Source organism: Sabethes cyaneus, chromosome 2 (assembly GCF_943734655.1).
Source record: "Sabethes cyaneus chromosome 2, idSabCyanKW18_F2, whole genome shotgun sequence".
Taxonomy (NCBI): domain Eukaryota; kingdom Metazoa; phylum Arthropoda; class Insecta; order Diptera; family Culicidae; genus Sabethes; species Sabethes cyaneus.
Genome location: NC_071354.1, coordinates 199622673 through 199649051, shown reverse-complemented (window position 1 = coordinate 199649051; position 26379 = coordinate 199622673). Strand labels below are relative to the sequence as shown.

The 26379-nt window shown below is 42.9% G+C and overlaps 2 protein-coding genes across 3 annotated transcripts in view; one reads left to right on the top strand and one right to left on the bottom strand.

The window, feature by feature from the left end:
* On the bottom strand, positions 1-5736 carry LOC128736532 (uncharacterized). Its single transcript, XM_053831016.1, has one exon. It carries the CDS (start codon positions 5734-5736, stop codon positions 1-3), a length of 5736 nt encoding a protein of 1911 aa, XP_053686991.1.
* A 15778-nt stretch (positions 5737-21514) lies between these two features.
* LOC128734917 (F-box/WD repeat-containing protein 7) overlaps positions 21515-26379 on the top strand; it is a 42170-nt gene continuing 37305 nt past the window's right edge. The window contains exons 1-2 of one of the 2 annotated variants that reach the window (XM_053829317.1): positions 21515-21595; positions 22146-22484. The gene's annotated coding sequence lies outside the window, so the exon portion shown is untranslated. Of the gene's footprint in view, positions 21986-22044; positions 22485-26379 lie in introns of both variants that reach the window. The other variant, XM_053829316.1, reaches the window with a different exon arrangement.

Below are 26379 nucleotides of genomic sequence, written 5' to 3'. Positions count from 1 at the left end.
TCAATGATCCGGCTTACTTACAGTCGAAGCAACATCTAAGACGGCTAGTTTAACGGCTGGTCTCTCGAGTATTCCGGTAGCTGTTTGTACCGAGGCCCGACGGACTTGTCCGTCTTTTGATCTGGCAACTTCGATGATTCGTCCTTTTGGCCACGAGTTCCTGGGCTGGTTTTGGTCGACTACGATGACAATGTCCCCTTCCGCTAATGGTTTGACGGGTTGGAACCACTTCGTCCTTTTGGTGAGGGTTGGGAGATACTCGGCGACCCATCGGCGCCAGAACTCGTTCGCATACACCTGCGACATCCTCCAGGAGCACGTCACTACGGCAGCACTGTCGTTAAACGCGATCGAGGGCTTGGAACCGTTCGATGATCCGATAAGGATGTCGTTCGGGGTGAGTGGTGACGCTTCACCATAGTCGAGTGGTATTTCGGTCAGTGGTCTAGCATTGATTATTGCTTCTACTTCAAGGAGCATGTTTCGAAGCATTTCATCGGTGGGTGTTCGATTGGGTTTAACGTTGTTCAAGGTCTTTTTTATTGATTGGATGAGCCTTTCCCAGCATCCTCCAAAGTGTGGCGCTGCGGGAGGGTTGAAAGACCATTTGGTCTGGGAGCTCACGAAGCTCTCGATTACCTTGTTTTGGTTCATTTTATCCAGGGCGTCCCGTAATTCGCGACTAGCACCTATAAAATTTGTGCCACGGTCGCTGATTATTTCTAGTGGCATTCCTCTTCGTGTAACAAAGTTGCGAATAGCGAATATACAGGATTCAGCGGACAGTGAGTGGGCAATTTCGATGTGTACTGCTCTGACGGTCATACAGGTTATCAGTACGCCCCATCGTTTCTCTACTCTGCGGCCTACCAATACCGGCATTGGCCCGAAATAATCGATGCCGACGTACGAAAATGGCCTAATAAATGCTTTCATACGCATCGACGGAAGATCTCCCATCATCGGTGGTTGGGGTTTCGCGTTTCTTATGCGGCAGAATTGGCAGTTGTTTCTTATACGACGGTAGGCGGCTCGAAGACTTGGTACATAATACTTCTGCCGTACCTCGTTCAAGACTGTTTGGTGATTGAGATGACAATATTGTTCATGGATATGCGATATAACTAAATCGGTCACGTGATGGCTTTTGGGAAGTATAATCGGATGCTTTGTCTCATCTCCTATGAAATCGCACGCATCAATGCGACCGTGTAAACGCAGTACACCTTCCTTATCGAAGTTGGGACTAAGCTTGTAGAGGGTACTATGCTTAGGCAAACTCCGCTTGCTCGCCCATGGCTCCTGGTTGGCTTCTTGAAGTATCCGTATCTCTTCCGAAAAAACCTCAGCTTGGACGATCTTGTAGATGCAGTTCTCTGCTCTTGCCAACTCTTCCTGAGTGAGTGGGCCGACGACGAGGCTAACTTTCTTCTTCTTTCTACGTATATTCAACGGATACCGCCAAACGAAGGCCACATGTCGCACTAGACGCTTCCATCGGGAGAATTTGTCCATCTTAATTGTCGACTCTAGGCAGTTGTGATGCAACGCATGGGCACGCAACTCTAGAGCAGTAGGCTCGGGGTTAGATTTCTTAATGGACCATTTGTCTTTTGATTCCCATAGAAACTTGGGACCTCGAAACCAGCGACCTTCGGACGACAGATTGGGCAGTCTTTGCCATTTTGTGGCATCATCGGCTACGTTACTTTTCGTTGGGATCCAATTCCATTCTGCAGCTTCCGTACTCTCCAGTATTTCACCTACACGGCAGCCGACGAATTGACTGTATTTACGATGATCAGCATTCAGCCAGCAGATCACGTCCTGCGAATCCGACCAGAAGAACCTCTGAGCTGGCTTCAACTTAAGAGAATCCGTTATACAACGTGCGAGGCGTACTCCTACCACTGCTGCCTGTAGCTCGAGACGAGGGATTGAGACGAACCGCAATGGAGCGACTCGAGCCTTTGATCCGACTATTGCGCATTCGACGGTTTCTCCTTCCTCAAAACGTAGATAGGCCACTGCAGCGTAACTATTCTCGGATGCGTCGACGAAAACGTGGAGTTGAATGTTCGATTCGGTACTGGTATTCTTGCGATAGCATCTAGGGATTCGGATGGATTCGATTCTGGGCAGGACTTTCAACCAGAGCCGCCATTTATCCCATTCCTTGGTTGCGATTGGATCATCCCAGCCTACACCCGAACGCCAGATTTCTTGGAGCAGGATCTTTAGGAACATGAGAAAATTACCGATTAGCCCCAGCGGATCGTAGATCTTCATAAGTGTGCTAAGTACCTGTCTCTTTGTCGGAACAACCTGTCCTGTTAGCAGCTTGGAGTCTTGTCGAGGGGACAATTTAAACAACAACGTATCTGTCGAGGTACACCACCACATCCCTAATACTTTATCCGACGCAAGTTCTGCTGTGGTGTTCAAGTTCTTCTCGTTTCCATCCTTCACTCCTAGAGCTTCCAACACGTTCTTGGAGTTGGATAACCAGTTATGGATCTGAAAGCCTGCCTGCCCGTGAATGTATTCTACTTGCTTCGCTAACTGTCCTGCTTCAGCTTCCGACTCAACGCTGGTGAGCATATCATCCATGTAATGTTCATGAACAATGGCTTCTACCGCTCTTGGGAACTGCTCTTCGAAGCGTTGAGCATTTACGTTCTTTACAAAGAGCGCACAACTCGGGGAACAGGTTGCTCCAAATATCATCACAACCATGGCATAGACATCTGGATCACGACTCTGATCGCAGCCTCTCCAGAGGAACTTCAGGGATTGTTGGTCCGTTCCGTTCATCAACACTTGGTGAAACATCTCAACGATATCACCGGCCACAGCGATCCGAAACTCCCTGAATTTGAAAAGCACTGTCACGATAGAAGTAAGCAAGTCTGGGCCCTTCAGTAACATAGCATTAAGCGATATGCCGTTAACTGCGGCTGCTGCGTCCCAAACTATGCGCAGTTTTCCGGGATTATTCGGGTTTTGAACCGGAAATATCGGAAGATACCACGATCGTGGGTGTCTGGCATCGCACTCGGTTGGCGAAAGCTTTTTAGTGTATCCTTTGCGCTCGTACTCACGAAGCTTCTCAGCGAAGGCCTCTGCTAAGTCTGGCTCCTTCAACAGCTTCTTCTCCAGACATACTAGTCTCTTCATAGCCATCGCCTTGCTGTTAGGCAGACGTACATCATCGTACTTCCAGAGCAAGCCTGATTCATAGCGGTCACCTTTCTGTATGGTGTGCTTCTCCAGTAATCGGATTGCTCGATCGTCTTCTTTCGATAGTAGTGGTTTATCTGTCTTCGCTATGCCTATGCTTTCCGATGAAAAGTAATCCTTTACTATCCTATGAAGCTCAGTATCGCGCTGCTCACTACATGGACATATGTGAAAACTGTGACACGCAGAATAACTTTCGTTCGCTGATCCAGTTGTTATAGAGCACGGCCCGTAGATTAGCCAGCCGAGTCGTGTCTTGCTAGCTACAGGTTCGTCTTCTTTTCCTTCACGACTATGCAAAGCGTGACCCAACCTACAGTTATCAATACCAATGAGTAATCTTGGGGAGATGTTTCTGTAGGAGTCAATAGGCAGACCTTTTAGATGCTCGTACTTCGACGCTAGCTCGTCCATATCCACAGTTTGATTTGGCAACGCGAGGCAGCGAACTGTGTGCACTTTCGGGATCCGGAATTGCTTCTTTTTGCCACAAACTCCTGAAATCTCTAGTGAAAGCTTCACTGATTCCTTTTCTTCTCGTTTTTGCTTCGCCGTCCAGTTCAGACAGAGGGGGTAGGGCTCGCCGTCCAACTTAAGTTCCCTTAGTAGACTAGTCTCCATAAATGTTGCTGACGAACCATCGTCCAGGAACGCGTACGTCTTGACGGACACACCGCGTCCGTGCACTGTTACTGGAATATATCTGAAAAGAACTTTCCCGAACTGGCTAACGTGCGTGTTACAATTCCGCGACGTCATTCCTTCACTTGGCTGGGTTGACTTGGGGTAGATATCTGCTTTATACCTCGAGTCATCGTGTAGTAGCTCATGATGCATGTATGTGCACCCTCGTCTGCCACACGGGGTTTTCACCTCACAGGCTCCAAAATGCTTTTTTAAGCACTTGCGGCACAACTTGTGTTGTTTTAAAGCTGCCCAGCGACCACTAATATCGAGACTTCGAAACCTTTTGCAATCCGGTGCGCTACTACAGTTATCCAGGCAGATGAGACACGCTTTATTTATCGGCTTATGCGCTTGTTTTGGTGATGAGTCGCTATCCGCTTCTAAATGCACATTTACGTCTTCTCTTCTGCCCCGTTTCTCCGTTTTCACCGCACTAAATGATGAGCTGGAGGGTATAGTGACTACACACGCTGCCTCTACAAGCTTTTCTAACCATGTTCCGGAGTCTGCAAGTGACACAGATGGTAATGTTTGTCGATGCAGCGCCCAATTAAGCTTAATCGTAGGCGGCAACCGATCAACCAGCTCTTGAAGCAACGCAGTATTGCATAGTTGCTCTTCCAATCCGCAGGCATTAATAGTCGCACACAGGTTCTGAACAGCGACACCGAAGTCGATTAGCGTTCCAAGCCTTTCTGTTTTCGGTGGCGGCATATTCCGAATCCGGCACACCAACGAATGGATTATCACCTCCGGTCGTCCGAATAACGTACGCAGCGTTTGAATCACTCCACTTAGTCCTGCCGGGTACAACAAACGACTTCGAACTGCCTCCAAAGCTTTTCCTCGTAAACTGCGCTGCAAACGAAGCAAGTTCTCTTCATCGCTGTACCCGCACATGCGAGTGGTATTCTCGTAGGTGGCAATGAACAAGGGCCACTCTTCCGGTGCTCCCGTGAAGGCTGGAAGCTCCTTGGCTACCGCTTGGCGCGCGGCAAGTTGGCTTCTACTTAAATCATGAGACGAATATGAAGGCCAAAATGACTCAATCGGTGGGACAAACTCCTGTGCACTAGGATTCAAACCTGTACCGCCATCCTCGGATCTATTGCAGATACCGCTGTTCATCTGCAACATCTTCATTCGTTCATCGAGATGCCTCATTTCAAGCGCCTGCTTCTCGGCCAACAACGAAAGCTGCAGTTCTACATTCTTTGCCGCTTCTCCGGGCGTTTTCCGAAGACTTCCACCTGCATCAGTAGTAGGATTAATGGTTGTCGAGTTCGCGTTCGGTACCTGTAGCCGCGATGCAAACTTCTGCTCCATTGCCTTCAGCTGATTCATAAATTGTTCCTGTTGCCGCTTCAAAACTGTTTGTTGCTCTTGCTCTCGCGCTTTCAGCAAACGCTCGTACGATTCCTTTTGTTTTCCCATTTGCTCCAGTAGGTTGTTCATTTGCCTCTGCAAAGTCTGCACTTCCTCTGACCTTTTTGGAATTGTGCCCAGTGATGCAGGATTTGTGTCATTTGATGCTTTCGAAATTGACAAGCTAGCTGTGTTCCGAGCTACACGTTTTGCTTCGCAATCCTTGCAGCTCCAATCCACTTCCTCTATGCCTTCGTCCACGCCTACGCACTCTAAATGATACCAATCACCGCAAGTATCACAACACACCATCCGACTGTTTTCCGAACAACCACAAACTTTACAGTTATCGCTCAACATAGCTGCTACTTCGCCTTGCTTGTGAGCTACTTCCGACTCGGAGTCTTTTCCGGAATCTTTACCACGATTTGACCGTTTCGACATATCTTATTGACAGCACTTCCCGATCGCGTTAAACGAAATATTTAAAATGTTGCGAAAGCAACTAAAGACTTTTCCGAATTATTAACCACCGTTTATTTACGACGATATCTGTGTGCGGACGACGGGTTAAATATTTCCTACCGATTATAGATATATAATATATAGAGATACATAGTTAGAATCTTGTGCATGTTTGTATAAATCAATGTTACCGTATGAAACTGTCATTTTCATATTTTATAATTACTTACGTTTAGTGTCTTTAGGATAATCAATTAGTTTTTATAAATTGTGTGTTAACACGTGCCGTAAGTGCTGAAACAATTGTATATAGATAAGCTAGGTTAGCTTCTAGGTTTACGAGTTATTTAATTGAATTTTAACAGTTACCTGCCGTAGATTTTATGTTTACTGTAATCGTTAGCTTTAGGTTCACTTTAGGATTAAGATGATCTTAGCTTTAGGATAATATATAGATAAATAGCTTGATAAATATAGATAAATTTGATTGCACGTTATTCTGAGTCGAAATTTTTCTTACTTCCTTTTTATCCGCTTTCCAGAGAGTTAATGATTTTTCTGACAGATAGATGCAAGATATTTTAATTATGCAAGGTGCACGATTGTGGGTCTGCAGTAGTGTTAGTGGGCACGGTTTGTGGTAATAAGAGAGGTATGGTATTTTATATTTAATTTGTAATTGCTATCGATGTTGGTTCGTTGCTGACACGTTCGCAACAGGTGCGTAGTAATCTTTGCTGTTGGAAACCCCTTGTAAATAACTATTCGAAACCCCAAGGGAAACCCCCACGAGCGTTCCGGGTTTCCAATCGTTCCCGTCAATTTACAGAGCAATCTGGCATCTCTTCTTGCAAAGTCATTGTTGTGTTTGTTGATAAAACTGCTAAAATCCGTCGAAGCAAAATATTTTGAGCGGTTTTCCAACGGGAAGTTTTGCATAATTTGCGCAGTTTAGGGGATTTAAAGTCTATCATGGAACAGAAGAAAAGAGCGGTATCTATCGAAATTATCAAGCAACTATTCGATGAAAGCGGTTGCACGGAAGAACAAGTTTCGCCACTCTACGACAAAATGGTATGATTTTTCTTCGATTGCTTACTTTGAATTTTGAGCCATTATTAAATAAACAAAATTTGGTTTGGCGTATTGTTTTGCTTATACTTTCGCGTGCGGCGATAATTCTCAAACGCAATTTATTTTCTACTTTTAGAGCTATTCTTCAATATCTATAAAAAGTAGAACAACGAACGAATTTCCCAAGCAAACTATTGAAAAAAGTCTGTTCGATAAAAACGCACCGCCAAGTTACGAATGTGACGATATTGAAATTGGATCCGGTAGTAATTTACAGCGGCCAAATAGTATTTTGACAAATCTTGACCATGTCACTTCTGATATATTTACCGATCAGCACAGCTGTTTCAACATATCGAAGCCTATTCGAATGGAAGACAAACGTGAGAGCATCATAAAGTATCTAGAAACATACGAGGCTTGTGAATTGCCGACTAATTTAGATTCGTTGACTTCCGTCAACGGCACTGATATTATTGCAACTGAATTGCGTAATATTTCGAACGGACAAATTGATTCTGATGTTCCGATTAGCTTGAGGGTTTCGTTTTCGGACTCGGAATGTTTTCTTCCAAATAATGAAACGCTTGGAGATCCTGCCATGAGTTTATACGATGAGATGCAAATCGCGAAAACTGATCTCAGTCAGGTTGCTGATCGAGTGGAGAAATCTATAGAGGATTTACCTAGAACAGTTGAATTTTCCGATGGAGATCAACAACTGCCAGAGAAGCAAACTGAAAACGGTAAGGATCTTAGGAATGGTATTATTCTGAACAACAATCGGAACTGGTCTATATATTTTAGAACTTTTAATGTGTGACGTACCAACGGATCGTGTGAGTGCGCTAGGTTTACAATCGATTGAGCCTTTACCTGCTGCAGGTTTCTCTGAATTTAGCCAAGATTTTATTTCGCCGGTCGAAATGCCGATACTGGTATCACAGTCTAGCAAGGATGAAACCGAAAAAATTGATGTACCAGCGAGTTTTTATGAAGACAAAAATACAGTAAGTATTTGCGCTTGATTAAGCGGGTCTATTGCTAATAACTCAACTATTTTATGTAGATACAAACAATCAGTCCAGTTGTAAGTTTATTTGATGCAGGGCAAATTACAAAAACTGACCAATTGCAAAATATCGACCAGACAGAAAAGTATGACCAAGAAAACTCACTCAAACAGGTCACCCACACTGAACATAGAGAGATACGTATATCGCAATTCGTAGAAACATTGGAGCACTTGAGGATAAACTCTAGCTCTGAAATTTTGAGAGAGAATGATCAATGTGACCAGAAAAAACATTTTGAATTAGCATTTCAGCCAAACCAGTTGTCATCCTCACTAGAGCAAACTTCATCTGCACTACAGTGTGATGAACGGATTAAATTGTCTGCTGCTAAAGTAAATGTTCCTAATTTTGCAGAAGGAAATAATTCACAACCGAACAAATCGAGCGTATTTTTACAGTCCGCTCAAGACAAGACTGAAAAAATCGCTGTTGCAGCGAGTGCTAGCGAAGATAATGACGCTAAGGTGAGTCATTATCTTACTTACTTACATTAATAGTAGTTTTCAAAGAAGTTGTGATTTTCCTACATATTTTTAAATTATCCCACAATCATTTGCAGACTGCACAGCAGCTTGTTCTAAAGTCAATTATCACTCCAGAAGTAACTCATGCAAGCAAAGCAAAAAAGAAAAAGGTTCGCTTTAACACGAAAACGCTGATTTTCGGCGCTGGACGTGGAAAATCAAAAACTCAATCAATTGTTAAAGGTTAGTCAATGCAATGATTGTTGAAACCATCTAAGCTTTAAATAATATCATTGTTTGTAGATCATCGATACCCTCAGTCATCTCAGATGCGCGTTATTTATCGCAGTAAGTGTTCAATAAATACAAAAGCAAGCTTAAATTCCATCGGAGTCTGCAGTGCGGGAGATGATTACGATGTTTTCCATATAAGTGACGATGGTGATAGCACCTTTGAGAATCTATTTCATCAAGAAAACATTCCCAGTACTTCGACACCCAGTCCCAACCCTATTAAGAAGCTGGTAGAAAATGTCAAAAAGAAAAAGGCATCTACTTTTTTTAACGAACAAAAAACTGTTGGAATTCAAACGGATCAGCAAACACATTATTCGTACAGTATTCTAAAGCAAAATCATTCCCAATCGTTCACAGATCAAGAGCAACAGACCGAAAACAGTCTAGACAATGATATACGAACAATTTTACAGCAAACTGTGGAAGATTTTCAAAAGGAAGGTTCATTCAAACACAAAACTAAAAACAAAAAGTCTAACCGAAAAAGTGCATTCGAACTTACCGATATTAAAGATGCCGTGCGAACTGTAGTAAGAGAGGAATTTCGAAAAGCTTTTCCAAGACGGCAAATCACGCGAATTCCGACTCCAAAACCACGTCGAATTATCGTAAAAAAGCAAATTGTTGTTAAAAGTAAACCAACGGCAAGTATCGCATTACAAATCAAGCCTGCGACTACCGAGATTGGAGTAAACACTCCCAAAAAGTTTCCTCGTTTGACAAAACCTAAAAAACGAACAAATAGACTTCAACATGTGACAAATGAACAAACTGATACAACGGACGAAAAAAAACCAGAGAGAATTTCAACGGAAAAAAAGAAAATCAATCGGCGAACTGCAACCAACGAGCAGATTGGCAAAATTGTCGAAAACCAGAGACGAACTTTGGCAGTCAGCCCGAAAAGATCCCGTTCTACTGAAACGGCAGGATCAAGTGAAATGCGCCACAAACAGCAAACATTGTCGCAGTGTTTGAAAACCCGTCAACCAGTAGACAGACGAGAGGAATCACCCGACCCACTAGAAGTACCCGAGACCCCCAGTCAATCCGATATTCCTAAAGAATTTACGAAGGGAAATCAACAGAAATGCACCAGCAGCCAGAGAAGCTCGCTGGTAACTTCACTATAATAATTACTTTTCTTACATTAATTTGGCTTCTTATTATAGAGTGTTTTGGATCTCAAACATTCCAAGGGATGCTTCCGAATTCCAGCATTACATTTCAGCGTATCACCCTCCAACGGTTCACCCCGTACCCCTTTATCAACCTCTTACTACATTAGCGAAACGGATGCTCTCACCAACCAGGATGTGGAACAGCTGAATGCATTCTATTGTTTGGTGGAGCAAATGCGTCTGAGTACTCAGACTACGGAGGCTTCTTCACCGCAAATGGTACCGAACAGTCAGCAATCATCATCAGCAGGAAAACGTCGCTCTCGACGGGCAGCCAAAGGCACTCGTAAGTCGTTGCGTCCTTACCCAACCTGCCCGAAGCTTCGTGCTTCAACAATGGCTGAAAACCCCCCATCGAGCGAAAGCCAAACCAATGAGGAACCATCACTGCTGAGTCCGATTCCTGTCGGGCCACCCAACGATCCGCAGCTTTATCCCGATGAATTGATGGAAAACATTGGGAAAAACTTTATCATTCTTTATCTTAATCGTAAATTACCAGAGCTATACGAGGAAACCCAAATAGTAGCCACCCGACGACTACATCGAAATTTAATCAAAGGACGATACAATTTTCAAAAATTACGCGGTATTAATGAGGAATCCGATGAATCGACCAGTGATGAAGAGGAAGAACAGGACAACGAATACGATTTTGAAAAATATAAATATCTCGCACCGTTTTGTAGCAGTGTGAAAAGCTCGCAGGAACTTCACCAATTTTCGCCGGGAATTTCGTCCATCGCTTCGCATGATTGCGAAGAGCGTATTGAACTTGACTAGAAGGATATATCAGTGTACTTGATATGTAGGTTAAAAGGTTGTATTAATGTGTATATTTCAATACAAATAAGCTCAAATGAAAAATAGCATGTAACGTTTCTGGATAAGAATATTTATTTTAGAGAACGATTTAACTTTTCTTTTCAGTTTCACTAGCACTAGATTAATGAAGTCACTTTCAGGAATCGGTACTGCATTAGTTACCGCACCCGTCTAATCCGCAACCTTAGGTGACTCGGAAGTTTCATCGTTCTGATTCTCGGGTTTGATTGTCTTCAAGTTCAAGTTAAATCTTAACAGCAAAGCGGCCCAGTTATCCTATCCGTACAACCGTTCAATTCCGTGTAGACCGAACCTACGTAGTCATTTCAGCGAAGAATAGGCCCATAATTTGTGTAAGTTTCCTGCAAATACAAATTGGTTTTATGACGATTAAAGACCAGAATGTATCCAGCTTTTAACGATTCATAATGACGGAAGGCATAATCCATGTTCGTATTATTTTAACCGCCTTTAAACCGACATTAATCCACGGGGATAAGTTTGAGGTAGTCGACGGGTCCGTATACTTTGGCTCATTGGCAACGGAGGACAATACCAGCCGTGAGATAAAAAGGGGTACTATCAGCGGAAATCGGGCCTACAACAGACTTCACAACACTTGCGGTCGAACAATCTGAGCCACCGTACAAAGTGCACACTGTACAAAACGCTAGTTACACCGGTTGTCCTCTACGACCACGAAAGAAAGAGGACCTACGAGCACTCGGAGTTTTCGACCAGCGGGCGCTAACTGCTAAGAACTATCTTTGGTGGCGTGCAAGAGAACGGTGTATGGAGGCGAAGAATGAACCACGAGCTCGCGCATCTCTGCGGCGAACCCAGTATTCGGAATATAGTTAAAGCTGGACGGCTACGTTGGGCAGGACATGTTGCTAAAATGCCGGATAACTATCCTGCAAAAATGACGAAGGGGGAACAAGACGAAGGGGGCACATCGAGCGAGCTGGCAAGATATCTTAGAGGGATATCTGGCGAGAACTGGGTGCCCGCGGAAATGGAGACCAGCTGAACTGGAGAGGAGGAACCTTGTCATAAGACGTAAGGTCAACTAAGGTCCCGTACAGAGTAAACGCGACACGACTTCGCTCTCATGTTGCTAAATGCACAGTTCTGCTTCGGGCGAAAAAGGGCTGCGCGTATAACTACAGCAAGAAATGTCGCGTCGCATCGCATGTCACTTGCACTCAGTGCACTCAGTGCAAGCGACATGCGACGCGACGCGACATTTCTTGCTGTAGTTATACGCGCAGCCCTTTTTCGCCCGAAGCAGGATTGTGCATTTAGCAACATGAGAGCGAAGTCTTGTCGCGTTTACTCTGTACGGGGCCTAAGGGTGCCTACAGAGTGCACACGACTGCGATGCGACGCGACTTCGCTCACATTGGTTTAAATACGCAGCTCTTTTTCGCCGGAAGCAGGGTTGCGCATTGAAAATGTGAGCGAAGTCGCGTCGCTAAGTACAGAGTGCACGCAACAGCGACACGACGCGACTTCGCTCACATTGTTTTAATGCGTGACCCTGCTTCCGACGAAAAAGAGCTGCGTATTTAAATGAATGTGAGCAAAGTCGCGCCGCGTGCACTCTGTAGGCACCCTAAGGGTATACCGCCAGAATAAACGCCAGAGTCTATAGTTTGTTTTATAACCGCGTCAAATTGACGGAGTAACTATTACGGAGTTTCCACCTATTAGGAGTCTTTAGATTATTAGCGTGGTTATTTTCTGCGTTTACCACACATGTTTGCAATTTAGCAATTCGAACCATCAGTTTTTCGTTATTGCCTCCCCACTGCACCCCTCCTTGCTTGACAAGCATATTTTCAATGTATGTAGTAAGTACAGGATGATTATTATTAAAAAAAAAACAAATCTGCGTAGGATTCGCTGTCGGGTGCAATATTTTGTTTTTAAAATATGTTTCTGAAATACAAATTTGAGATAAAGTATTATTTTCAGTGTAATATTCCATCATCAGACGGGCCCTTGAAGCAAAAATTTACCACTACACTCTTGTTATTCAATCCGGGTTGGAACTGCACGAATTTTATTTGTCAGATAGGAGCAAATGAGCACAACAAGTTTATCCAGTTCACCACACAGAACAGATTAACAGGCTCGAAGAAAGTAATCGATTTGTGTGTAAAATCTGCCGGTGGCGCCCTCCAGAAATAGTTTGCCAAACGCATAAAAAAATATCCATGTACCTTCATCAATATTACTTTGTGCTGGAGTTACATAGCAGCGCTGGCAGCGACATCAAGTTTTAGTTTGCCACTTACTGCTCGAGGGGTGCTCTATTGAAGGATTACTCGTAGATTACATAAAAACCTTTTACACACTTTTTGTCAATTACCTGGTAGTCTGTTCTCTGTGGTGACACGTTGTATCGCAAGAGCTAGGACGCAACGTGCCACGTTGTATCGCCGCAAGAGTTCTGTGAAAAAAGAGCCAGCTTCCTGATTGGCTGATTTCATGCGTGCAACTGAAGAAACAAAAATTCACCAGGGAAGCGCAAAAGTGTTGCTGGAAACCACACCAAACACCGAAACCATAATGTTTTTCCCGTTACACACTTAATCGGTTCGGTAAAATTTTACCGAAATCTAAACAGCAGAATGCTTGGTAAAATTTTTTATTGCACCAAACATTATTATTGTTGTTGCAGTTGAAAACCGTAATAATCGACTCGCGACATTCGATTTTATTCTTGTTTTGTGTGTCGCAACTACGTCGCAGGTGGTGCGCTGTATATCGAATTAAAGTGCGAACACAGCGCACCACGTGCGACGTAGTTGCGACACACAGAACAAGAATAAAATCGAATGTCGCACGTCGATTATTACGGTTTTCAACTGCAATAACAATAATGATCTGTAAACGTCGATTGGCACCATCGAAATTTTTACCGAACGTTCAGCTGTTTAGGTTTCGGTAAAATTTTACCGAATTCGGTGCTTTTTGTTAAGTGTGTACTAAGTAGGTTTTTTAGAATTTGTTTATCGTGGCGTGTTGACATAAAACAAACTAAATGGAAGTGTAAGTGTAATTCGGTCAAATTAGATCAATTTTTGTGTAATTAATGATCAACTAGGAGAAGTGCATGTGAAGTGAATACTGCATAAAATTTGTGCATTCAAACTCAAAATCTAAGTTTTATTTAGAACCCCTTGGAATGAGCCTCAAAGCATTTTGACAATGAGATTCGCCCAGCCCTGTTTCACCTTGTTTTGATTTTTTATTTAGTTTCGCCTGTTTAAAATGCGCCTGTGTTTTGAAAACAACGCAGTTTCGCTCTTTACTATCGCCTGTTTACAAAACGATTTGCAAATAAGCCTGTCACTTCATAACAATGCGAGGGGCTAAACTGCAAATTGTCTTTTGTTTTGATTAAACACTTCTATCGCCCATCACTAAAAACTTTGTTTATATAATTCTAACGATTAAAACAGAAGAAAGAATTCTTGCCAATCTCTTTAATGCTGATGGTGTAATAAAACGATTTGTTTACAATTTGCCAGTTGAGCCCCTGTCGCGAATCACTCCGGATTTGGTCTATAGCAGGTCAAATTTTTTAAGCGTGCACGCTCAACCTCGGCTACTCAAAATTGAGTAAAGAACTACTCAGTTTCGGAAAAACCGTGGGTACGCAAAAATGAGTAAAGGTGCTGTCACTCAAAAATGAGTAGCCATACATTTTCTCCAAAATGAGTAGTTTTTGCTCAGTTTTTTTTACTTGGATAAATGGGTGGAAACTACTCATTTTTGAGTAACCGGGCATTTTGTCAAAACAGAGTAGTTTCTACTCAGTTTAATTAACTAGATTAATGAGTGGAAACTACTCATTTTATTGAGAGGAATGGTTAGAAACTACTCATTTCGAATATGATTTTATGATTGTGAATTTTATGATGTATTCTTCTGAATATTTATTTGTAATTAATAAAAAAAAAAAACAATTGTAACGACGTATAATGATACGAAACCCTTATCAGACCGGTATTTTGTTATGGACTTGAAACTGTGACGCTGCTTACCAAGGGCCTAAGCACCCTTGCCGTGTTCGAGCGAAATGTGCTGCGGACAATATTCGGCGAAGCACAAACTGAAAGCGAGTGGGGGAAAGAGTGGGGGAGGCGTATGAATCATGATGTGCTTCAGACACTGCTTGAAGAGGTTCCCATCGTACATCTCGCGAAAGTCGGTAGGCTGCGGTGGGCAGGACACGTCGTAAAGATGCCGGACGACAGTGCGACAAAAACAGTTCTCTTCAACAACCCCACCGGCATCGGGAAACAGGAAGGCTCGAGGTGCGAGATGGTTCGACCAGGTCGAAAGTGATTTGCGATTTTTGAGACGTCTGGCAAATTGGTGACGAGTGGCCCAGGATCGAGTTGAATGGAGGCGACTGCTTGAAACAGCACGAGCCACCCCGGCTATATGCTGCTGACAACGATGACGACGATGACTGGTGTTGTTACAACAAAATGTGACGATTTCACAAGGGTAAACTGTATTTGATGCAATTCTGCTGTATAAATTTGATCAAATTCGCCTCGATGATAAATACTATAATTATTGCAGCTTACTTCATCCAGTGCTAAATGTTTGAAGAGGGTATCTTTCAACTTGGGAAACGATCATTTTAGAACGATCATTTTTGCGAGCTTCCGTTGCTCCTCGGATGTTGAGTATCTATAAAAACATAAAATAAATTAACAAATAAATGATATAACATGTTAAATTTACTCTAATATTATTCTTTTCCATTCCGAAAATTCGAACTATATTGCTGATTGCAAGAAAAATTGTCCGAAGTGCACAATCCCTCATAAACGTTATATTGTACATTAAATCGTTTCGGTATCTTCGGTGCACTTTTGACGTAAGACTACGTCTTACGGAAAGGTTTGGGATAGGGTGTCATTTCAAAAAATCTTTCTCGAAAAGTGGTATGGTTTTGAACGCTAATAGTTCAGCGGTTTCCCGATCGATTTCCAATATTCTTACACCAATCGATCGGAAAATCTTCTAAGAATTAACCCAAATGAGGAAAAGTGTGGATTCTTGATGTTGAACTATTGAAAAATTGAAAATAATGAACCTATGTTTAACCAGAATTCTCGCTTCGTGATTACTTACTTATTTAGGTGGCTTGTCGTCCTAAGACAAACCCTATTGAACAAAGTTTCTCCATGTAACTCGGTTGAGGGCTATCGCTCTCCCATTCCTCGGACACCGAGTACTCTCCGCCAGATCTCGCTCCACCTGGTCTAACCATCTTCCTCGCTGCACTCCTGGTCGTCTTGTTCCTACCGGATTTGAGGCGAGCACCATCTTTGCAGGGTAGTTGTCCGGCATTCTTGCAACATGCCCTGCCCGTCGTATCCGTCCAGCTTTAGTCGGTACATAACACCTTGTAGCGCTATGTTGAACAGCAGGCATGAAAGACCTTGACGAAGCCCTCTGTGTGATTCGAATGAACTTGACAATCCACCCGAAATCCGAACACAGCACTGTGTACCATCAATCGTAGATTTAATCAGTTTGATGAGCTTCCTGGGGAAGCTGTTCTCGTCCATGATTTTCCATAGCTCTTTTCGGTCGATGGTATCATATGCGGCTTTGAAGTCAACGAACAGATGGTGCGTGGGAACTCGGTATTCACGGCCCTTTTGGAGGATTTGCCGCAGTGTAAATATTTGATCCGTTGCAGACCGACCTTCGACGAAGCCGGTTTATCAGTTCCCACAAATCTGTTCGCAATTGGTGATAGTCGGCGGAAAATGATTCAGGACAGCACTTTATAGGCGGCATTGAGAACAGTGATCGCTCGATAGTTCTCACAGTCCAACTTGTCGCTCTTTTTATAGATCGGGTTCTTTTTCCAGAGCGGTGGAGCGGCCAACGAGCTGGGAACGGGCTTTGTAGTGTTGGGCAAAATGCAGGATCGCGTAATGGACTGGAAAGCGATCAACGGGAGGATGTGCGTATTAAGGATAAAAGGTTGTTTCTTCAACTACACCATCATAAACGCAAGGAGCGAAAAAACTCCAGTTGTTTCAAACAAAATGATGGCTGCTTTAAGCTTCAATAAAATATTTTTATAACAACCTGAAAATATTGTTTCAAAACGAAATTCTATTTGAATCAAGAAAATAACAATTTTGAATTAAAAGTAAAGTATTTTCAAATTTGAATTTAAAATTGATATAACAATAAATATTTTCATTTCAATCAAACATTCCAGTTTGAAACCACATGAAGTTCCTGTTTGTGCGTAAAACAACCATAAATATGGTTGAAACTACATTTTTATTCTCCGTGCGTACATTGCATTGTCCACACGAAGGTAGACCCGACAACGAGACGGAGGCGTTCTATGACAGCTGCTCACGATGGACATCAAGATCGTCTTCGGGGATATGAACGCCCAGGTCGGCAGGGAAGCAATGTATAGACCGGTGACCGGGCTCCATAGCCTGCACACCAACATGAACGATAACAGCCAGCGATGCATCAGCTTTGCAGCTTCCCGAGGCTTGGTGGTCAGAAGCACTTTCTTTCCCCACAGTCAGAAGCACTTTCTTTCCGCCACAAAGCCAGTTGGAGATCACTTGATCAACGAACTTCGAACCAAATCAACCATATTCTCATAGTGTGCTCTAACATCACCAACTTACGAGGTGCGTATATCGACTCGGACCACTACCTAGTAGCAGTACATGTGCGTTCAAAACTATCGACGGTTTATACCTTGCGACAAAGCCGCCCTCCTCGGTTATATATTCGGCAGTTAAACAACCCACCAGTTGCCGAAAACTACGCGCGTGTACTGAATGAAGCTCTGTCTTCCTCTGTGAAGCTAGATGCTTCGACCCTCGAAAACGGATGGAGTATGATTCGCTCGGCCGTCAACGAGGCCGCAAGCGCGGTGCTAGGAAGAGAAACCTCGAGTGCATGAAGTGATTGGCTTGACAGAGAATGCCAACATGCGATAGAGGGAGAAAAAGAGCTTGGAAAAACTATCTAAGCATATCCACGAGTGAGAATTTTGTCAAGTACCGACGAGCGCGGAATGAGTTGACCACGACCATGAGGAGGAAAAAGCGCCAGAAGGAGGACAGAGATCGTGAGGAGCTGGAACAACCATTCCGGGCTAATGACACGTGCTGGCCTGGCAAAGGTGAACATGTGCATTCCATAACTTCTGTTCACCAACTCCTCTCCCTACATCCACGTGGTGCCGGCTGGGGTTCGCAACCTCGGTTGTCGTACGCTAACAGGGAAGGGGTCACAGTGGCTCCCACCCACCTTAAGATGGCAGCCCCGTCAGTGGGATAAGGACCTTAGGTTTACAGCCTACTGTACCAGCAAACAAAAAGTTAATGAAAATGGAAGAAGAAATTTATCTGAATTATTGACAACGACCTTTAGCGTGAAAACACGGACAGGAATCGGAACATGGAATATACTGACCCTTGCCCAGCAGGGCAAGCTGGCTCATCTTGCAGGGAAGCTGGCCGCCTGAAGCTTGAAATCCTGGGGCTGAGCGAGGTCCGCTGGCCGGGTACTGGCGAACACAAGACATCATCCGGGAAAGTCTTGCTTTATTCTGGTATACGAGGTGAAATTGCTACTCGAGAAAGAGGAGGAGTCCTACTGAGCCCAAGGGCACATGCAGCCCTGATGCAGTGAGAATCGTTGAACAAAAGAATAATCGTTGCCAGATTTAGAACACGGGTTAGGAACCTTACAGCAATCCAGTGCTTTGCGCCAACAGATGATGCCGACCTGCAGGAGAAAGAGAGTTTCTACAGCCAGCTGAACAGTGTGGTTGAGAAAATCCCAAAAGGGGACATCCAATTCCACATGGGCGACTTCAATGCGAAGATTGGCTCAAACAATGCGGATCTTGAACGTGTAATGGGACGCCATGGCCTAGGCGGAACAAGAGAGCCTGGACTAACTCCCTAGCCGAACAAGGTGAAACCGACGCCGCCAATGGTGATATCCGTTTGTTGTACGATATTTCTTGCCGCCTTAGTGGTACCAGGATGAATACGACATCATTTGCTTATGCAGACAATGCACATAAGCACGGGTTGTTTGTACTAACCTAGCGTGTTTATTTTGTTTCACATTCCGTTTTCCCAACGATTATGACCGAAATCCGATCGAAGAATGAAATAGTCACTGCTTGCAAGTGCGAACTAAATCAAACCACCAAAACAATAACAAAGAGCAGGGCGGCCAATTCCTACAAGTTTTAACATATTTAGGGTTGCCAGTTGTTCAAATTAAAAACTAACCCCGTTAGTTTGCATGAGCAATTGTTCAAACGAACGGGGGTCCACTGTAGCAGTAGCAAGAGAATTCGTAGGGCAGTATCAGGCGGGCTTTATAGGGGCCCGTGCTACTACGGATCAAATTTTTACTCCCCGACAAATCCTGCAGAAACTTCGGGGAGAACGTCCAAATACGCAACTAAAAGTTTCTTATCGAACCGAGATGCTGTTCGAGAGCAAATATGACCACGGCTCGACCAATATGAAGTTAATGTTAGCCACTAAGTGCACTGGAGTGTTAAATTCGTACGATTATAAAAAATATTTTAAGCGGGTGATTTCAGAAAATTATGACCACAAAAGTTTGAATTCGTTCAATTATGTTCCTCTTCAGCTGATCGGCAAAACTAAACAATGTTTACATTTTTACACTCGAACAGCATGGATGTTTCCATAGTAACTCCATCAGAGCAAACCCGACGTACCTGCTATGAATGTATGTCAAAAGACTGTGCCCACTTGTGCCCAATACCCGCCAGTATCGCTCGTGGAAAGCTGGATAGAGGTCAGTAGACCTAGAAAAATAAATAAATCTAGACAGATTTCTGTTGAGGGCTGCATCCTCATCCTCGCAGTGGCCTGCGGCTGTCTCACTCTTAATCATCTAGTGTTACTAAAGGTAGTTTTTGGTGGTATTGTTATTGACTAATGTCTTATGGAGTCTTAAATTTCTCGAATTGGATTAGTTTCTGAGTTACGCAAAAAACCTGTTTTATTTGTATGAGAGCCCCCTCTTCCAGAAGGGGAGTGGTCTCAAACCACCATAGAAAAGTCTTGCCTCCAAATGTTCGCATATGCCAAATATGGTTCTATTTGCTTGATTAGTTCTTGAGTTATGTGGAAATTTGTGTTGCATTTGTATGGGAGCCCCCTCTTAAAAGGGTAGGGGTCTTAATTCACCATAGAAAAAATTCTTGCCTCCAAAAACACTCACATGTAAAATTTGGTTCCATTTACTAGGTTAGTTCGCGATTTACGAGGAAATTTGTATTTTATTTGTACCCCTCTTAGAGGGAGAGGGGTCTCAATTCACCAATGAAATAATCATGTCTCGTTAAACCCTCACGTTCCAAACTTGGTTCCATTTACTTGATTAGTTCTCCAGATATGACGGAATTTGTATTAGGTCCCCTCCCCCCTCCTAAAGAGGGGAGTGGTCTCAATTCATCATACCAACAATTCTTGCCCGCAAAAACCCCCACATGTCAAAATTGATTCAATTTGCTTGATTAGTTCTCGAGATATGCGGAAATTTCTATTTCATTTGTATGGGAGCTCCCCCTCCTAAGGAATGGCCGGGGGGTCCTAATTCATCATAGAAAAAAAATTGCCTCCAAAAACCCTCACATGCCAAATTTGGTTGGAAGTATTTTTGCTTATAAAAGTTAAGTGACACTCCGGACCATTGGGGATGAACTTATGGCATTAACCACAGTTAGGCTACAATAGGCTTAAGCAGCTTATTTCCCTCTCTGAAAATAGAAAGAAACACTATCTACCTAACTACTAAAGATATGTTGACTGGACATGGATTATTTGCTTAGATGAATAACAATGATCATAATTATAAGGAATAATAAAATGTTGGTATAAATGCAAATAGATAGGAATAGGAAAAGCAAATAGATAACAGGTGAAGTTGAAAACGATCTCACCGGTATTTAATTCTTCGTCATTAATCTGCCGTCATCCGAGGCCGTGAATATGTCCTGCACAACATTATCACCAGCAGCTTCGTCGACAGGTTTCCCACCGTGATCTGTAGGTTGTCTGCAATAGCGGATTCCATAAGAGAAGCTGATACAGCAGCCAATGACGAAAGCCCCTTCGATGCTAATTGGCCTAACGATTTTCATCCATAACTGGAAGGGCGTGATGAGGCTCCGTAACTAAGTACGACAGGTCGGAAAAAAAATCAGGATTCTGAGACTGTCGAGTGGCATCCGCTGTTGGCAGTGGAAACAATTTGCACTTCAATAATTATTCCTTATTATTACGTGGAATACTTGATCAGTACCTTTTTCCGTATCGGCTACCGCTGGCACAGTCGTAAAAAATACACAATTGCACTCGACTTGCCTAAATTTTTCCATTTTTGCACAAAAAACATAAACACACGAAAAACCACAGCGAACCAGCTACAAATTTTTGCGAAAAAAAAACTGATAGCGGAAAAATCAATTTTGAGTAGTTTTTGCACAGTGACAACATTCAATTCTACTCATTTTTTGACAGCTCCATACAACGGTTTAATAATGAGTAGTTTCAACTCAGACACTGAGTAGCCCTGTCTAAGCGTGTGTAGGTTTGACATCATCATCAGTCACTTTTACGCGCTGCCAATCGTACCAGCACAAAAATAAAAACTTCACTCAAACGTCAAATGCTGCATGGGCTTCGCTCGTTATTATCTCTTTTCTGCCTTTTTCGCTGCCAGCCAGCCATCAGCCAACACTCACACTTTGCTCGTACCACTCGTTTCTGCTGGTTGTGTTCTTGCAACCATCAGCAGCAGATATACAGCGATCATAAGAAAAGTGCTAAGTGAAAAAAAGGTAACCGCAGAAAAACCAAAAAAGTTCTATCCCGAAGCTCGGGTAACGTGTAACGTTGTAAACTGCGCATTCTATACACCCGAAAAACCCGTTTGAATGTCGCAGCGTCGCGCGGTACGTGCTCCGATTGGCAAATAATCGACACCAAAGTTGGTCACTATCGACGGAGAAGGTCAGAAAGTGTGCCCAATTTTTCCTGATTGCGCAGCACACGCACAGCGAAGAATAGTGCAGAAATTTTTGCTGGAGTTTGGTCGTCGTGAAGTCGCGAGAGAGACGTCGGCGACGAGAAGAAGAGGAAAACGCATTGCCTTGCCTCTGGCCCATTCATTGCAGAAAAAGAAGCACTTCTATTGTGCGTGTCGCCCGACGTCTGATTTATACCGTTGTGTATGTGTGTACGTGTGTTTATCAGCATTCTTTTCACCAAGCGAGCATTGTTTTTTTAGAAACGCGAGCCTAGCTAAGCAGAAGAAATCGAACGAAGATGGATCATTTTTAATTGTAAATATTTCTCCTACTATACGATGATGGCTGGTTTTGTTTTTAGCTCGAGTGCCTGAGGTGTGTAGATTTTGGATCAAGACTGAGCAATTGTATATAGGTATAAAGTTAAGTTTGGCCTTGCAAAAATTAGTAGAAGCGAAAAAGTTTAAAAAATGGAAAAAGTGTGTTCCTCCACGTATGGTCGTAGCTGAAACCTGGTTCCGCTGCTTTTCAAAATTACGGAATATCGGCAGTCGACAGTGTGCAGCTCTACCGTCCCGGAGTATAAGGCGGAAACCCTCACCTTGAAGGTCGACTCGCAACATCGTTCACAATTACGGCACGGATTAACTGGTCCGTCTACGAGCGTGGGCTGTTCAGCATAATTTGGATTTTTTCTTTGGTAAGTTTTAACTTTAACAATAATAATATAAATCGGATCTCCGTACTTAAGTGTAGTCATTAAGGAAACCCCGATGTCACATGGCTATGCATCGTATACAGGTAGAAAAGAAAAAAACAATTCAGTTTAGCAAGAAAAACATTGGCTGGAAAAATGGGTGTTGTAATGTAACGCGTACTGGAAGGTTAAACGCATCGAGGTTAGAAAAATGTCGAGACAGCCAGCGCACAATGGCAGCAGCAATCTCTTTTCTGTTCGGCATCGTGTTGCTTGAAACTGGTATTAATCCGACTGCTACTGGATTGTGCGAGTAATCACGTTCTTGATACTAATTTTGCTTCGAAAGATGAACGGTCAAACATTCTTCTAGACTGTTTACTGCTTCTGTTACGTTCGTTTGCTGCAATAATTTGCAGGTGTATTTATTAGCCTCTTTGTACGACAGCCATCAGGAAACACTATCACCACATGACAACGATTAGTGATGGTCGCCTGTTTCCGTCGTGTTGTTATTGTCGGAAATGAAAACTGAAAATTTTGGAATTAATATTGTAGATTTTTTGCAGAAATCGATCTTAAAGCTGCGAAAAAACTGTCAAAAGATGTTATCTGAATGCTTTGAGCATACAAGTGGTATTGATTATGTAAAGAACACGTTCATTTTTTAATATTTGTGAGTCTGGTAAAGAAGAAAATCAGGATTCTACATGTGAGATGGCTGGACCAGATTAAAGCTGACTTGCAAATGTTGAGTCACTCGACAATTTGGTGACGTAGGATCCCTGAAATGAATCTAGGCGGCGAGTTCTCGATATGATTGCGCGGACGCTAATTCAAGCTACCGTCAGAACGAAGAGCGAAGTTCGAAAACCTCGGAAACCGGAAATTGTCTCGTGAAACGCAATGGTTCTCCCCCAAACGTAACGCATATCGCAAAGGATTTGTGCTGCAAAACAGAATTCTTTTACAAATCGTCTATCGAAGACTATCGCCGCAGGAGTCCAACAAATCAGCAACTTCAAAGTCACATATTAAACAATAAACCGAAAAAAGTTATGAAAAACGCTGTTAAGATCGACTGAGGTACATATATTGTATTGCGGATTTGGAGCTGTTAAAATTTGAACTTCCTTCCGTTGGCAATCAACGATTAGACAAGAAAACGTAACCATATTACCTTTGAAAAAGGCCAAAACCAAAGGCCGAAACGTCAGGCAGTATAAAAAAGCCATTTTGAATATAAAACTGACTGGAAAGCCGAAAATGCGCAATACAAGTTATGAAAAACCATAGGCGAATATAATTTTTCCAGAAAAAAACTGGAGTGTTACGGCTTACTTTAATAACTATCTCTAGGTTTCGTTCTGCAAGTTAGTCAGATCGAATCAAATAACATTAGGGTTTTAGGACGGAGCTTTTGCGGCATGTGGCTCAATTCGAAGAACATCGAAGCAAATGCGAGTAGCAGCGCAGCGTAATTTGGCTATTCACGTAACTCGCTTCGCGGAATAGACCCCAAATACGTCTGTATGAAACAACGTTTTAACGAGTGTCTTAGTGGAATTCACTAACAGCCTAGCTAGCTTCGAGGTATGGTGCTGGTTCAACAAGCCAGTCGTCGTATGTTCGCATCTCGGCTAGGCGGTGCTTGCTAGATAGAATCAGCAGGATCGTTACACTGGTCTCGTAATATTTCGGTACTTTGAACAGCCGGCTGCAAAGTCTGTCGATAAATAAGAATAATGTTTAATGCCGGTTTTTGTTTACTAGAATTCCGGAATAATCGAGGAAAAAGTTGGAGAAACTCCGCTGACTCACGGCAATCCTTAAATTTTCCACAGTGATGAAGGTTACAAGCTGTAACCTTCCGTAGCCACCACGGAATTTTGGGTTCTATCATGGACACGGAATAGTAAATCCTGATCAATCCATGCAAAGCAAGATAAGTCGCGTTGGTCAGAAAGTAGATGTAGAACGGCCAACGGTGGTATAAAGTAGCAAAAGCATTTCTAAGAATTCGCGACCTAGTTTGCCAAGCGCGCACAGCGAAATTGAAATTAATCAAACACAGGCTCAATTAAACAGCTTTTTCCGCATGGCGTCTTTCTCGGAGAACCATAAATTAAACATATGACGCATGACTTGCAGAAAAAGCACCACGGCGGGTTTTAGAGTTAGCCGCAGTGGGTACTCAGGGTTCGGTGCTGCGAGAAGGTAAGAGTGCAAACTACGCTTTCCGCCGGGGGGCTTCGTAGCCGCAAGGTTACCGAGTCTGCTTTGACAAGCGAGTGGTCGTGGGTTCGAATCTTAGTAAGATCAGGCCATTCGATATCAAGTGACTTTAGCATGAGTCTATTTTTAGGTCCCTCATTACCCTTCCTTCATGCTCAATTCTATATGACCCCCATAAAAGCACTCTTGACAGTGCAAAGAGTCACTCTTATTGTTAAATTTACTGGTCAGCCTCGCCAGGGATGGCTGTAATTAGAGACAGTACTGCCATTAAGGCGCAATGTGAATAAAGTAGGCAGCATTGAAGGAAAGGTAAATCCCCCCTACACGCAAGTACTCATAAAATTTATTAAGCATATCGCTCATTCAATAGCGAATATAGCAAAAAAATGCAGTGCATGTTATACAGCAAACACCCGGGCGATATCAAAATAGATCTACGATACTGGTCGCAGTGAGATGAGTTCATACAGAAAAAAACGCTCTCAGCCTAACCAACTTTGCTTATCAATTTTTCACCCCCCGCTTGGGCACGAGCTTGCGAATAAACTTACACGGGAAAAAGAACGGATAAAGAATTCACACACGCAAATGCCGGTTCGGCAGAATAGGAGAAAGCAATTGGAGAACTCGCTTAGGGAAATTGGAGTAGGTGAGGAAATTTTTCCATTTCGGTAGGTTGGGTTAAGACCCGCTGTATGGAGAAAATATGCGAGAGTTGTTCTTGACAAGTCTAGCAGAGGATGGTTGGCACACGGAGAAAATGCGTTTTCCATATTCGGGGCCGTTCCCCAAATTTTTAGTATTCGTAGCGTAGTACCGGACGAGCCTACACGGGTATCTGTAAAAATCGCATTGAGTAAATGAATTCCTCCAAAAATTTTCTCGATTAAACTTTTTGTTTCGTAAATATTCGGGTTCGGGTCGGGCTCGGGTTTAGCCAAAAAATAAATCTGAGCTGGGGTGGGTTTGGGTTTGAGCAATGAGAAACCTATCAATCTATATATTTCACTCGGTTTATGTACAATTTGCAATAACGCCTTTTATCTTTCATGCAGAATTTTCGATGTCAGTATAGATAATTTTTAAACTTCTCTTAAGAGGTAAAAACCATTCTAGTGTACACTTTAATTTTTCAGAATTTTCAATTCAGTTTTCATGTCAAAAAGAAATTGAATGGTGATTGATAACAACCTAAAATTTAAAATCAACTTAAGAGTTTGAACTAGGGCTGTCGGTATTGGGCGCTTTTGGTGAAAACCGGTATTTCGGTATTAGCGTAGAAAATACCGGTAATACCGGTAAAAAACCGGTATTGGCAGATTATTCGAAATCAAGAGAAATGTCAATGTTTTTTAGTAAATCTTTTCTTTTTGAAACTTTAGCTTCAGTATTGTTGCTTAGCAAAGCAGATTTAAGCAGATATAATACTCTTAGCGATTTAGTTCCCTTACTAGAACGAATTTTATTGCCAACACTTCCAACAATTGAAAAAACTTCCGCTTTCATCGATGTCTGGCGAACGGCTCTAAGCACATCAGGAATTTTCCTTCCATTTATTCAAATTTATAGTAGGGAAACCCGCCTTTAATTATTTACAAAATATCTTGTATTGTAGCTTCCAGCATAATTAATACCGCGGTCTCCTACAGCCCCTCAGCAA

Coding starts and splice junctions, on each gene's coding strand:
- LOC128736532 (XM_053831016.1), bottom strand. CDS start 5,736: ATGTCGAAACGGTCAAATCGTGGTAAAGATTCCGGAAAAGACTCCGAG.